The following is a 14,810-nucleotide window of genomic DNA, read 5'->3' as shown; positions in this document are numbered from 1 at the left end:
CAAAAGTAGTTGCCCCGAGATGTCCCACAAGGATGAACAGGACATAAGTAAGATCTAAAATGAAGATATTAATCAGTTCAGTTCATTCGGGTTAATTAAAAAAAAATTTATAACAGTCATAACATACTTAATCTCTCATCTCTATGCAAAAACTGCATGCTGAGTCCCATATCACCTCAAAAATAAATACGCACTATGGCTCTCCCTCCACTTCTCGATACAACCATGGCCCCTACCAAAAAAATATCCTTACAAGTCCCCACCTCTTCATCCAGGAGCAAACCACTCCAACCCCCACAAAAAAACTCAATAATAGCTAAAATCACTTTTCTAATTAGATTCTTTATTCAAATTAAACTAATTCAAAACAAGATAATTTTTTATTCTCTTTTTGAAAGAACCAAGGGAGCTCCTATCTCTCAGTTCAAGCGGTAGGGTATTGTAAGCCTTAGCACAGACGATGTCAGGCGAAAAATCCGACCTCACTGTTGGCGTATTTCGAATATGGATCTGTGCAGATAGTCTTGTAATTGGAAGACGCTGTTCGGATACCAAACTGAATAGATTCCTAAAAGGCGGTGGAAGCAAGCCGGAGAGGAATCTGAAAGCAAAAACCAAGCAGGAAAGCTCAAACAGCGATTTCAGCGAGAGATAATCTTCTGTGTGTTTGATGATCTTCAAGGCATTCTTGTGGATGGAATCCAGTTTTTTCAGATGGGATTTGAATGTTGATTGCCATACCATTGCGCAATATTGTAAGTGGGGTCTAATGAGTGCATTGTAGAGAAGGGTAAGGGTTTTACGTGGGAATGTTTGCTTCAGTTTCTTCATGATACCCAGATTCCTTGAAAGCTTTAATTCTACAGCATGGATGTGAGGAAGGAAAGAAAGGTTTTCATCTACTATTACTCCTAAATATTTTGCACATCTATTTACTGGTCGTTGAACCTTTCCACGAGACGTCACAATTTCTGTTATTTCTGGGTGAAGGGTTCCTACCCTAGAAAATAGTAGGATGCAAGATTTTTCTACATTGATGACAAGTTTGTTGGCATCCATCCACAGATAGGTCTCTTCTATGATGTTTTCAAGCTTCCGCTGGAGTGAAGGCATATCAAGTCCGCAGCAGGTAATTGTAGTGTCGTCAGCGAATGCTATAAGTTCATCTTGCTCGTTAGTAATGTCCTCAGATGTTTGAGCAAAGCATAGGTTACAGCATTTTTGGTCGTCATGATTCGGATTAAGGATACGAGTTAGGTCATTTACATGGATTAAAAACAAAAGAGGACCGAGGATTGATCCTTGGGGCACACCAAATTTCACAGTAGTGTCGTTTCTTGGGTCGTCACCAATGTAGATGCACCTATTTTGAAGGTAAGATTCAAACCATTGAAGGGCTATCCCTCTCACTCCAATATGTTGTAGCTTTCCCAGTAAGATTGTATGATCCATGCTGTCAAATGCTTTCTTGATGTCAATCAATATAGCAGCTGGCAGAAACCTGAATCAAGTGCTCTGTTGATGAATAAGCTTAAGGATGCCAGAGCATCTTCTGTTGAATGACCAGGTCTGACGCCAAACTGACGACTATTAAAAAATCTTGTAAGGGTTTTTCAAAAACTTTTGAAAAAACAGATAATATGGATATGGGTCGGATGTTTGATGGATCGTCACGAGGGCCACCTTTATGCAAAGGGATTATTCTTGCTTTTTTTTAATATCGAAGGAAAAACACCACTTCTTAGAGACAGGTTTGTCAAATAAGTTAATGGCTCTAGGATAGAAGGGAGGACTGCTTTCAGGGCTTTCGTGTGTATCCGGTCAAATCCAGATGCTGATGTGCCTTTCAAGGTCTTCACAATTAGCTCTACTTCAGTTGATGTCACAGGAATTATTGCCATTGATTTGGTGCATGCTGAGCCAAGGTAATGCTTGTAGGGTTTGCGGGGATTTTTCGCAGAATTAGATGTAATTCCTCCTATCCTTGCAAAAAATGTACTGAGTTCTTTTGCAACCTGAGTGGGTTCCGTAACAGCCTCCCCGTTGACAAAAAGTCTGGAAGGCAATTCTGCTTTCTTATCATTTGGTCGCAAAACCGAATTAATGACCTTCCAGACTTTTCGTCCATCCTTCCCACTTTCAGATATTTTATTATTCACATAAATTATTTTTGCTTTCCTCAGAACTGAATGAAGGCATTTCTTATACGTCTCATATCTCTCTAGGTTTTCTCGGTTTGGGTGGTTTCTGTAATTTGCCCAAAACTTATTTTTCTTATTTATGCATATGAGTAAGCTTTCGGTAACCCATGGACATATTGGGGTATTTTTTCTTCCACGGTTTCTTGGTTTCTCTTTAAAACAGCATGCTCTATATGCAGCTACAAACGCATTGTGGAAAATTTCAAAACCTTCGTTCACATCTTCATTTGCTAGGACACTGTCCCAAGAAAATTTTTTTAACTCATCATTTAACAGTTTAAGATTCTCCTCTTTAAGATTAATTACTTGTAGACCCTGGTTAGTTTTTACGAGTGGAGTTGGCATCCTCGCCGTGTTGAAGACAATGTGTATAGGATAATGATCAGATGTGTCGCTGGTGATGACTGATACCTTCGCCGGACATAATGTAGAAAAAATGTTGTCAATCAGTGAGTGTGTACTTTCTGTTACTCTGGTTGGAATTGTAATTGAAGGGAAAAGATTAGACCCTGATATAATAGTGAGAAGATCCACTGAGCTATTTCTTAGAGGAAAGGCTAGATTAATGTTAAAATCACCCATGATGATCACATCTTGGCTCTGGTTTCCTATCAGCTATAAAATCTGAGTTAGTATATCCATAAAAGCAGAAACAGAACCAGAGGGTGAGCGATATATTTCTCCAATCAATATCTTTTTCTTAGAAGGCCCACATAGCTCAAGGAAAAGTGATTCAAAAATGCCTTCAACATTCCGGCTCAGTTGATTGTTAATATGCACAGCATACTCATTCCTCGCATAAATAGCCAATCCTCCTCTGCGAGCCTCTTTTCTATGTAGAAAATTTGATTTATAGCCTGGGATATCTAGGAGGCTATCCGTTTGTCCTGTAAGGAATGTCTCACATAATCCAATTATGTTGGGTTGCAGTTGGTGGCACATTGAAGTTATTTCCATAAACGACGAACATAATCCTTGACAGTTAAGTTGAAGCACAGAGAACTGAGATTCAGAGTGCCGCTTGGTTAAATCTATTAAATCAACATATTTACTTCTAGGATAATTACTTTCACTAAATAACGGCAAATCATCTTCATTACTTATTTTTTCATCAAAAATTTTCTCTAAATCCAAAAAGAATTCTCTAACTTTTTTAACCGGTTATAATTTTTTGGCAACGACGAAGTGATTAGCCCCCGGGATGAAGGATAGGAACTCATTACTTACCTAGTAGTTTCCAGGGGACAAGGCCATATCTCGAAGTGAAGCAAAAGCCATGAGAAATACACACACCCGTAGGAACTTTTTTTGAACTCTGAAAGAGAAAAACAAAACAAAGAAAATGGAATAACATGGATAAAAAAAAAGCACTGAAATACACATTTTAGACAGAAAAATGTAAGCAAGCGGCAATCAACTTGTAATGACAACTACATATAAAGGAGAAAAAATATAAAATATATAGAAAAATTAAGGAATGTTCAAGAACTTAATCAACATCAGACCGTGGCAAGGATGGGGGAAAATCAACATAGAAATCTAATCAATTGGCAATCAACTTATACTGACAAAACTTATGAAGGAAAGGAACACACACAATTATGACTCTGAGTCTAATTCCTCGGGTTGGATAGTTGAATTTATTTTAAGAAATTTATAGCTATAAATCAAAACTAACTTTTAAAATCAAACTACAGCAACTAAAGTGGTTTGATCTTGTTAAGAAAAAAAAAAAGGCCCTCGACTGTTTCCAAAAAATCACATTCGCAGGAACAATTGACGGACCGTGGTCGCGAGAAAGAGCACAAAAGCCGTTCATTTGTAACTTCGATCAAAAGGACCACTTGTAACTTCGACCATGCTTCGTCAAAAGGAGTGACCCCAAGATGTCCCATAAGGATGGACAGGACATAAGTAATATTTAAAATGAAGACTGATAGTCAAGCTAATTCCGCTTTAAATACTTAAGAGTTATTTTTAACATATTTATAGCCATAAATCAAAACTACCTGATAAAATCAAATGACAGCAACTATTTTGGCTTGATCTTGTTTAAAAAAATGGTCCTCGACTGTTTCCCAAAAATCACATTCGAAGGAACAATTGACGGACAGTGGTCATGAGAAAGAGCACAAAAGCCGTTCACTTGTAACTTCGATCAAGAGGATCACCTGTAACTTTTTTTTAGATATAACAGAAAAAAATTGCTGGACTTTAACTTAAAATATATTTGATAGTTTATTTGTTTTATGTAGTTTATTTAATAGTTTTTCAACTATTTTGACGGTAATTTTTTTTTGCTCCCTTGTCTTTACAGTAGCATAAATCAAATAGACGTAATGGGTGGGTCTTATTAAAACGCAATAAGATTAAAACCCAGCTATTGCCATCTAAAACAACATTTTTCTTTTTTTTCAAACGTTGTATAGCCTTTCTATTTACCTTACTTAATTTTTAACATTTAAGAATTTCTGTAGGAATCATTGAGGTATTTTCATTTCTGAAATATTCCTGGATAAACTGTAAACTTTTCATATATTATTCATTTAATTCAGATAGTTTATAGAGTATTTTTTTCAATAAGGTTGAATTACTCGATGAGCCATCTATTGGTAGAAAAGGGATACCTGTGGTTTGCAAATTGGTTGATAAATGTTTACCACGCCTACCCGATATTGAAGTTTTAATACCAGAGAACTACCCATTTTCATCTCCTACTTTTGAACTGGCAGACCCGAGTAATGGTAAGATTTTCAGTGGTTATATCCCCCAATTTTTAAATATTTTTTCGTAACTTTTAATGCTTACCTGGAACATTTTTTGGCATCATAAGTGACATTTTAACGAGAAGTGTTTGTCTGGACATCGATTTTTGGACATCAAAAGTATATTTTTCATTAGAATTAATTACAGTGAAGTCGATTTCAGAGACCTTGAGAGTGCTATTAATCCATCGTTATTACAAGCAGTTACCTTCAGCATTCTGCTCTACTCCTTTTTCAACATTGGACAAACCCCCCAGCCGCCCTTGTCGTATCAGTTCCACCTTTTTGGTGGAAGAAATGGGTGGTGGCTGAATACTTTTTTTTTCATTATTTTTATCGTTCAAGAAATAAACTAACTCTTTACGTGAGAAGGAGAACTTGAGAGAAGGAGGCTTAAATCTAGAGGACGAGATGTCGTAAATTTTTTTGCAGTTTGTTTATTTGACATTTATTGTCAAATAAACAAATAAATAAATTGGTATTTTCATTGCGAAAAGACTCATCTGTAGTTTACATTTTGTCACTTTAATTGTGGTAATTAATCTTTAATATTTGAAGCAAAAAAATAATAATAATGAAGTAACCGAATTAATCAAAATTCGGATGTAAAATTTTGGAAAAACCAGTGAATTCTATTACCTGGACATAAAAGGACTGAAAAATGCTGCAGCGGATATCTCTGTCTGCAAGTAAAGCTTGCCCGAATGCTGCCGTAGCATTAAAAAAATAATGATTTTTTTTTTGTTTCTTTTTCCCTTATAGTAATTTATAATATTAAAGCAATATTTAATGAAAATGATCAAAATAAATTGATCAAATTAAGTGAAAGTATTTTTAAAATTGATACTAAATTATAGTCTAGTAAATCACACAGCATTTGCATTAGATTGATATAGAGTAGGAGCGTTTGTAGCTCTGCCGGCCTCAGGCGGCTTGTTGTTGCAGTGAGTTGTTAGTAGTAGTAGTAGTAGCAATTTTAAATAAGAAAAAAGCCACGGACTTTTTAACCCTTCAGTCTCATTTGCGCCAGCCTATAATATGGCCGTCCTCTTTGTCTGTACCGTACGACTCTTAAGTTTCCTTCACTCTGGAGGCTTGGCTAATTCATTTTTGTAGCATCTCCTCTCCTATTACTCAAGAAATTGAACAGCTTAAGCCTCAGATAAATGAAATGATAACTTTGAAATGGGCTAAAATACTAATTGGGTGACGGTGTTAGGGTACTGTCTTAGGGTGTGTTGTTGTACTGAACTGTATTTTATCTGTTTCCTGTGTTGTTCTGTGTCTGTGTCCTGTGTCTGTTCATTTTCATTTTTGACACGCTCTAATTTTGTTTTCTCTGTCTTTTCTCTTCACTTTCATTTTGACACGTTTTTGGATTTTGATTTCTTCAGACAATTTAACAATGGCCTTTGCTTTAGCTGCTTGTATTGGCGTTGTCGCAATTGGTGGTCCAGATTATCAATTTTTACATTTTATCACGTTTGATAGTTTAGGTGTTGGTTCCGAAGAATCATCATTTATAGTAACTGCAACTGCAAATTTTCGTTTTTTGGGCCTTTCAACAGACATTATATTATATAAATAACTGGTGCGTTGGAAAATCAACGATCTAATTTATACTATGCATGACATCATATAGTAAAATGCTTATATGATGTCATAAGACATGCTTATATGATGTACTAACATAATATATGACCTCATTTGCCAAAAACTAAAATTAAGGCTCATAACGAATTTTCTGAGACTTCTGACCTATCCAGATCATTTTTTATGCGAGAATATCTGGGGATACCAATTTCCCCGAAATATATATATATATATATATATACATATATTTATATATATAAAAATAAGTTGTCTGTGTGTGGATCTGTGGATCTGTGGATCAGGTGACGTCACACTAAATTATTTCACACTAATACAAAAGAAGAAAAAAACTAAAAAAGGTAAAAACTACAAAAAAAACTAAAAAGAAAAAAAAAACTAAAAAAGCTAAAAAACTAAAAAAAACTAAAAAAAAGGTAAAAATCTAATAACTAAAAAAAAAATGAAAAAAATAAAAAAAGGCAAAAACTACAAAAAAAATAAAAACTAATAAAAAAACTAAAAAAGCTAAAAAACTAAAAAAACTAAAAAAAAACTAAAAAAAGGTAAAAAACTAAAAAAAACTAAAAACTAAAAAGAAAAAAACTAAAAAAAAGGAAAAAACTGAAAAATAAAAGAGAAAAAGAAAACGAAAAAAATATGAATAAATATATATAAAAATAAGTTGTTTGTGGGTTATGTCTGTCTGTCTGTCTGTCGAGTGACGTCGTGTTTGTCCGCATATGACGTCTGAATTATTTCACACTAATACAAAAGAAGAAAAAAAACTAAAAAAGGTAAAAACTACAAAAAAAAACTAAAAAGAAAAAAAACTAAAAAAGCTAAAAAACTAAAAAAAACTAAAAAAAGGTAAAAAACTAAAAACTAAAAAAAACTGAAAAAACTAAAAAAAGGCAAAAACTAAAAAAAAACTAAAAACTAATAAAAAAACTAAAAAAGCTAAAAAACTAAAAAAACTAAAAAAAGGTAAAAAACAAAAAAAAACAAAAAACTAAACAAGAAAAAACTAAAAAAAAGGAAAAAACTGAAAAATAAGAGAAAAAGAAAACTAAAAAAATATTAATAAATATAAAAAATATAAATATAAATATAATATAAATTAGCAATCAACAAAGCACCGAGACACAAATGACGACCGGGACACAGGGAGTATAAATGACGACCAGGACATAAGTAAAAAAAAAAACTAAAAAAACTAAAAAAATGGTAAAAACTACAAAAAAACTAAAAACTAATAAAAAAACTAAAAAATCTAAAAATCTAAATAAACTAAAAAAGAAAAAAAAGAAAAAAGGAAAACGATAAAGGAGAAAAACAAAACTATAAAACGAATGTATATACAGACCGGGACACCGGGATACAAATGACGACCGGGACACAGGGAATATAAATGACGACCGGGACACAGGGACACAACTACAATGGGGACGCCGGGGGGCACAGGGGGATATAAATGACGACTGGGACACCGGGACACAAGGAATATAAATGACGCCCGGGACACTCAAAGAGAAATCACAGACTGGAACACCGGGACACAAATGACGACCGGGACACAGGGAATATAAATGACGACCGCGACACAGGGACATAACTACAAAGGGGACGCCGGGGTGCACAGGGGGATATATAAATGACGATGGCGACTCAGGGAATAGTCGATTAGTAATCACCATCAACAAAGCTCAAGGGCAATCATTAGAATCATGAGGTATAGATCTGAATACGGATTGTTTTCCCATGGACCATTATATGTTGCATGTTCAAGAGTCGGTAAACCTGAAAATCTATTTATATGCACAGACAATGGGACAGCAAAGAATGTTGTATATTCGCAAGTTTTACGTAGTTAAAAACATATATATATATATATATATATATATATATATATATTTATATATATATATATATATATATATATATATTTATCTATATTCACAGGTGGGACACAGGGACACTACTACACTGGCGCGTAACTAATATGGCGCGTAACGACTTACGCGCGCGGGGGGGCTTGTGGGGCAGGGCGAAGCGCCTCCACAAACTAGGTGTTGGGGTGGCGCGAAGCGCCACCCCAACAGCTAGTATATATATATATATATATATATATATATATATATATATATATATATATATATATATATATATATATATATATATATATATATATATATATATATATATATATATATATATATATATATATATATTTATATATATACTAGCTGTTGGGGTGGTGCTTCTTGCCACCCCAACACCCAGCTGGTGGGGGCGCTTCGCGCCCCACCCAAGCCCCCCGTGCGCGTAAGTCTTTACGCGCCATATTAGTTACGTGCCATTGTAGTTGTGTCCCTGTGTCCCACCTGTGAATATAGATAGATATATATATATGTTTTTAACTACGTAAAACTTGTGAATATACAACATTCTTGTGTGTCCCATTGTCTGTGCATATAAATAGATTGTCAGGTGTACCGACTCTTGAACATGCAACATATAATTGTCCATGGGAAAAAAATCTGTATTCAGATCTATACCGCATTTTTCTAATGATTGCCCTTGAGCTTTGTTGATGGTGATTGCTAATCGATTGTTCCCTGCGTCCCCGTCGTCATTTATATATCCCCCCTGTTCCCTTCCGGCGTCCCCGTTGTAGTTGTGTCCCTGTGTTCCGGTCGTCACTTATATTCCCTGTGTCCCGGTCGTCATTTGTGTCCCGGTCTGTAATTTCTCTTTGAGTGTCCCGGTCGTCATTTATATTCCTTGTGTCCCGGTGTCCCGGTCTGTAACGTCTTAGAGTCTTCAATGGTTCTGGCGGTGATTCCTCGGCACGCTTTCTTTTGGCATTATCTCTTTGAGCCGCAATCCTGTTTTCACGTTGTTCTTGTGATTCCTCGGCATGATTTTTTTTGGTAATTTCTCTTTGAGCCTCAAGCCTGTCTTCATCGGCACGCTTTCTTTTCTTACTTTCTCTTTTAGCCGCAAGCTAAAAGCAAGCTTTTTTATTCTTTTATTCTTTTATTCTTTTGGCATTAACTCTTTGAGTCGCTTCCTCGGCTGTTTCTACTGCCATTGTATGTTATACTAAAATTTCCTCAGCTGTTTCTTTTGCCATTTTGATAGTCCTTTCACCGTTGTTTTTTTAATCATCGGTATCACTTTCAAGTTGTTTGGTTTGTTTTACCTTGGCTTGTCTTTCGTCACTATGAAATACATACCGCTGAACCTTTGTTTTTTTAACTAAAATTTGGTAGGCATTGATGACCTTATCCAAGTCAAAATCCCACACCCAATCATCATCACTATCATTTTCAGTTTTGATTCGTTTTGATTCTTGCTGTCCAGCTTGATTATCATCTAACTGCGCGGTTTTGCGTTCTTTAGCCGCAAGCTTTTTGGCATGTCAATGTTCATTCTAACGTTGATAGTTGGAAAAATCTTCATGTGCCAAGCATGCTAAAGCTCAACAATTTATAATAAACCTCAGAATTTTAAGTATCTGTTTTAAGGTTTTCAATTAGTTTAATCTATTGTCAAAATATATTGAAATATTTATGCAATTCCCAGTTTTTACATTTTTAGTTTCAGTTTTCTTTTTCTTCTTTATTTTTCAGATGTCATATGCAAACTCTCAACACAAAAATACATACAACTTATTTATATATATATATATATATATATATATATATATATATATATATATATCTATATATATAAAAATAAGTTGTCTGTCTGTGTGTCTGTCTGTCTGTCAGGTGACGTCATGTTTCTGTGTTGACTGACGTCATCAAGTTAGTTGTCGTCATTTTTGCTACGACGGTGACGTCATTCAAGATATTTAAGACATATGTTCACGTAGAAATCTATTAATGTTTAAGTTTAAAATGACTGATGAACTTACTTTGGCAAAAGCCGATGAAGATGCTCAAAGAGTCTATGCCAAAAAACTTGCTGCTGATAGAGAAAGTCAGAAAAGAAAGCGTGCCGAGGAATCAAAAGAACAGCAAGGAAACAGGCTTGAGGCTGATAGAGAAAGAAAGAACAGAAAGCGTGCCGAGGAATCAAAAGAACAGCAAGGAAACAGGCTTGAGGCTGATAGAGAAAGAAAGAACAGAAAGCGTGCCGAGGAACTACCAGAGCAACGCGGAAGCAGACTTGCTGCTAAAAGAGAAAGTGAAAAAAGAAGGCGTGCCGAGGAATTACAAGAACAGCAAGAAATCAGGCTTGCTGAAGTCAGGAAGTTAGTTGTCGTCATTTTTGCTATGACGGTGACGTCATTAACGGTATTTAAGAAATCTGTTCACGGAAAAATGTTTAATTGTAAAATGACTGAAGAACCTACAATGGCAACAGCTGAGGAAGCTGCTCAAAGAGTTTATGCCAAAAAACTTGCTGCTGATAGAGAAAGTAAGAAAAGAAAGCGTTCCGAGGAATCACAAGAACAGCAAGAAAACAGGCTTGCAGCTGATAGAGAAAGTAAGAAAAGAAAGCGTGCCGGGGAATCACAAGAACAGCAAGAAAATAGGCTGGCGGCTAAAGAACGCAAAACCGCGCAGTTAGATGAAAATCCACCTGGACAGCGAGAGTCAAAACATATCAAAACTGAAAATGATAGCGATGATGATTGGGTTTGGGATTTTGACTTGGATAAGGTCATCAATGCCTACCAGATTTAAGTTAAAAAAACAAAGGTTCGTCGATATGTACTTCATAGTGACGCTGAAAAATAAAGAAGAAAAAGAAAACTGAAAAAAGAAAAAAGGTAAAAAACTAAAAAAAAACTAAAAAGAAAAAACACTCAAAAAGAAATTACAGACCGGGACACAAATGACGACCGAGACAGAGGGAATATAAGTGACGACCGGGAACCTCAAAGAGAAATTACAGACTGGGACACCCAGACACAAATCACGACCGGGACACAGGGAATATAAATGATGACCGGGACACAGGGACACAACTACAACGGGGACGCCGGGGGCACAGGCGGGATATATAAATGACGACCGGGACACAGGGATTGTTCGAATAGAAATTACAGACCGGGACACCGGGACAAAAATGACGACCGGGACACAGGGAATATAAATGACGACCGGGACACTCAAAGGAGAAATTACAAACTGGGACACCGGGACACAAATGACGACCGGGACACAGGAAATATAAATGACGACCGGGACACAGGGACACATCATTAGAATAATGAGGTATAGATCTGAATACGGATTGTTTTTCCCATGGACAATTATATGTTGCATGTTCAAGAGTCAGTAAACCTGACAATCTATTTATAAGCACAGACAATGGGACAGCGAAGAATGTTGTATATTCGCATGTTTTACGTAGTTAAAAACATATATTTATATCTATCTCTATTCACAGGTGGGACACAGGGACACAACTGCCAATGGAGAAGTTATTACTTAATCTTGTTCTTTGATGCTGAGTATTCTTGTTTTTTCCTTTTCTTTTATTGTATTATTCCGCTTTTCTTTTTTTTTGTGAGCGGGCAAAAATAATATATATATATATATATATATATATATATATATATATATATATATATATATATATATATATATATATATATATATATATATATACCATTTAACCAAATATTTAACCTTTTATTATAACATTTATTTATATAATATATAAAAATTATAATATATATATACCATTCAACCAAATATTTAACCTTTTATTATAACATTTATTTATATAACATTCTAGTGTGTTAATATATGTGTGTTTTTACACCTTAAAATGAAAAGAAGAAACAACTTTTTATTCTGTTCTTCTTTTTCAGAGCCAAATCTTTTTCAAAAACGAGTGCTTCAAAACATGGAGGCCCGAATATCGCGAATTCAGTACAACTTTTCATTGTCACAATTCTTAGGCATTTGGGAGTCGGCTGTTAGACAAGCTTGCAACATGTCAAATCTCGGAGATCACATTTCGTCGACGCTGAGCCTACTCGCTGGGATGTAATTGCATTAAGCATGGAATAGGGTGTATAAACGTACTTTGCAAAGTAACAATTTACCTTAATGTAGAACATAGGTTTCTTCCATTTTTTTCCAGAATTTTATTTTTGTTTTTAATTTAATTTTTATTTTATTTTTATTTTCCTTTATTTTCAAGTCGTAATTATTTTTCAAGTGTTGTTTTTCTCTGGTCAACCTTGTTAATGTGAAATATACTCTTTAACAGCTTATTTGAGTAGTTGCTCAATTTTACTAGTTGTAAGTACGAAAAACTGCAGTGACACGAAACCGAGGAAATGTTTTGATGTGGACGTTCCCTCCGTCCGAGATATGTATGTATGTTAAATATATATATATATATATATATATATATATATATATATATATATATATATATATATATATATATATATATATATATATATATATATATATATATATATATATATATATATGAAATAGCAAAAAAAATATATGCAGCATATTTGTTTTATTTTTTCCATTTAGTATCTATTTTAAATGATATACTTAGTTGATATAGCATGTTTATATATTTAGTAAATTTATACTTGATACCTAAGAAAATAAGAGAAAAAGAAAGAAAATGCTTTCTTGCATTTTTTTATATATTTTGTTAAGAAGTTACGCAAGATAAATGATTAATTTTAAAATGCGATCTTCTGTTGCAGTTAACCCCTCTAAAATGTATGAAAAATCCTTCTCTTATTGTTTTGCTTTTAAAATTCTTCCTAACTAAACTGAGGAGTGCCTCATACTTCTGAGGAAGATAGTTTGATTTTGATAGTTTTTGATTTCTGAGTTTTGTGGTCTTTACACTATATTTAAAAAGAAAGAAAACAAAACAAAAATATTTTTTAACCTTCGATATGCTTATCCCAACTACTTTATTTTAACAGTTTTTATATTTCACCTAGACAAATATTTCCTAGAGCGTTAAAAATGGGCTCCAATAATCCTCGCTGGAATAATAAGAATAATTTACTTCGAGCCAACTTATATAATAATATAAACAATGGAATACAAAAGTGAGAGAAAAAAATATTTATGAAAGAGGTAAAGATTAATTATTGTGAAAGGTGGAAATTGATTTACAGCAATATCTGACAGCTTTTTTCTCGTCACAACAGCATTGCCGAGACCGTATCTATTGAAATTTTTCGTAATATCCTCCTAATACGACAGCTACGTAAAAAAAGAAGAAATTTACTGAAAGGGAAATGCTGAATGTGAATAGAAGGAAAATCTGTGATTTTTGAAAGTGTGTAAAACACAGAAGGATAGAAATCTGAACGGTCACAAAAAGAAGAAAATAGCTTATACAGAGCTTTAAAGTTATATTATGCTCTAGTGCCAGTAATTTTTAAGACACTAATCTTAACAATCAACCTAAAGTTGGAAAAAGAAAGAGAAAAGGGAAGGGAAGAGGAAAAAGAAGGAGAAGATCCGAAGGAAAAGTACTCGCATTTGTCTCAGTTAAAGACCAATACGGGAAAATGCTTCGCTCAGGCAAATAGTGACGAAGACCACACTGGATTTTCATCGTAAACAACAAAATGCAAGTAGGACAATAGGGAATTAATATTTGGGCCCGGGCCGTTCAAGGGCCGTCCTCGGCACAACACAAATGACAATATAAAGAAGAAACTTACATTAAAATACGAACTTTGAAACTAAAAATATTTTTAAAAGACTTTAAAACAGCCCTAGTATCCTAATTTCAGCGAAGTTTAACCAGGACTGGTTGACTGGTTGTCCTAGTTGAACTTCGTTGAAATTATGATGCTAGGGCGTTTGAAAATGTCAAGGTATCTGTACTAAGTTAGGACATGCACATTTTCTAGAGGGACTTGAGTTCATTTCTCCTTTTCTCATACCTTTTCAAGAAATCTCGAAGATGAACTTTAAGTCTATGAGAGAAGTTTTGTGTGCCAAGGGGGTGTATTGCTTCAGAGGAATAAGCCGCTTCCTAGGTTATCTTTTGAACCATATGGTATTTGGTTGACAGTGGCAATTGCTCAGGAGACGTTTTTTAAGACGCTCCTCAATGCGGTTTAAAAACTAGAAAGCCTCAGAAGTTTCACAGTACGGAAGTCCTACAAGCGGCTTACAAGCGTTGAAGCCTGCTAGCTCAAGAACTACAATAACTATTAAATCATTATCTCATCAGCTTTAGGTGGTTAAGTATAAGTTTCTGGAGCTCCAACCCCTCCATGATCTGCCAA

General features: G+C 34.5%; 1 protein-coding gene across 4 annotated transcripts in view; it reads left to right on the top strand.

The window, feature by feature from the left end:
• LOC136037074 (mediator of RNA polymerase II transcription subunit 15-like) overlaps window positions 1–12,797 on the top strand; it is a 104,656-nt gene extending 91,859 nt beyond the window's left edge. For all 4 annotated transcript variants that reach the window (XM_065719520.1, XM_065719521.1, XM_065719517.1 and 1 more), the window contains exons 15-16: window positions 4,786–4,945; window positions 12,390–12,797. In XM_065719520.1, coding sequence (XP_065575592.1) covers window positions 4,786–4,945; window positions 12,390–12,571 — 342 coding nt within the window. In that variant the 3' untranslated portion in view covers window positions 12,572–12,797. The remainder of the gene's footprint in view (window positions 1–4,785; window positions 4,946–12,389) is intronic.
• Window positions 12,798–14,810: the final 2,013 nt, after the last annotated feature.

This window comes from Artemia franciscana, chromosome 16 (assembly GCF_032884065.1).
Source record: "Artemia franciscana chromosome 16, ASM3288406v1, whole genome shotgun sequence".
NCBI lineage: Eukaryota > Metazoa > Arthropoda > Branchiopoda > Anostraca > Artemiidae > Artemia > Artemia franciscana.
Note: the sequence above shows the minus strand (reverse complement) of the source record. Positions and strands in the feature narration are given on the sequence as shown.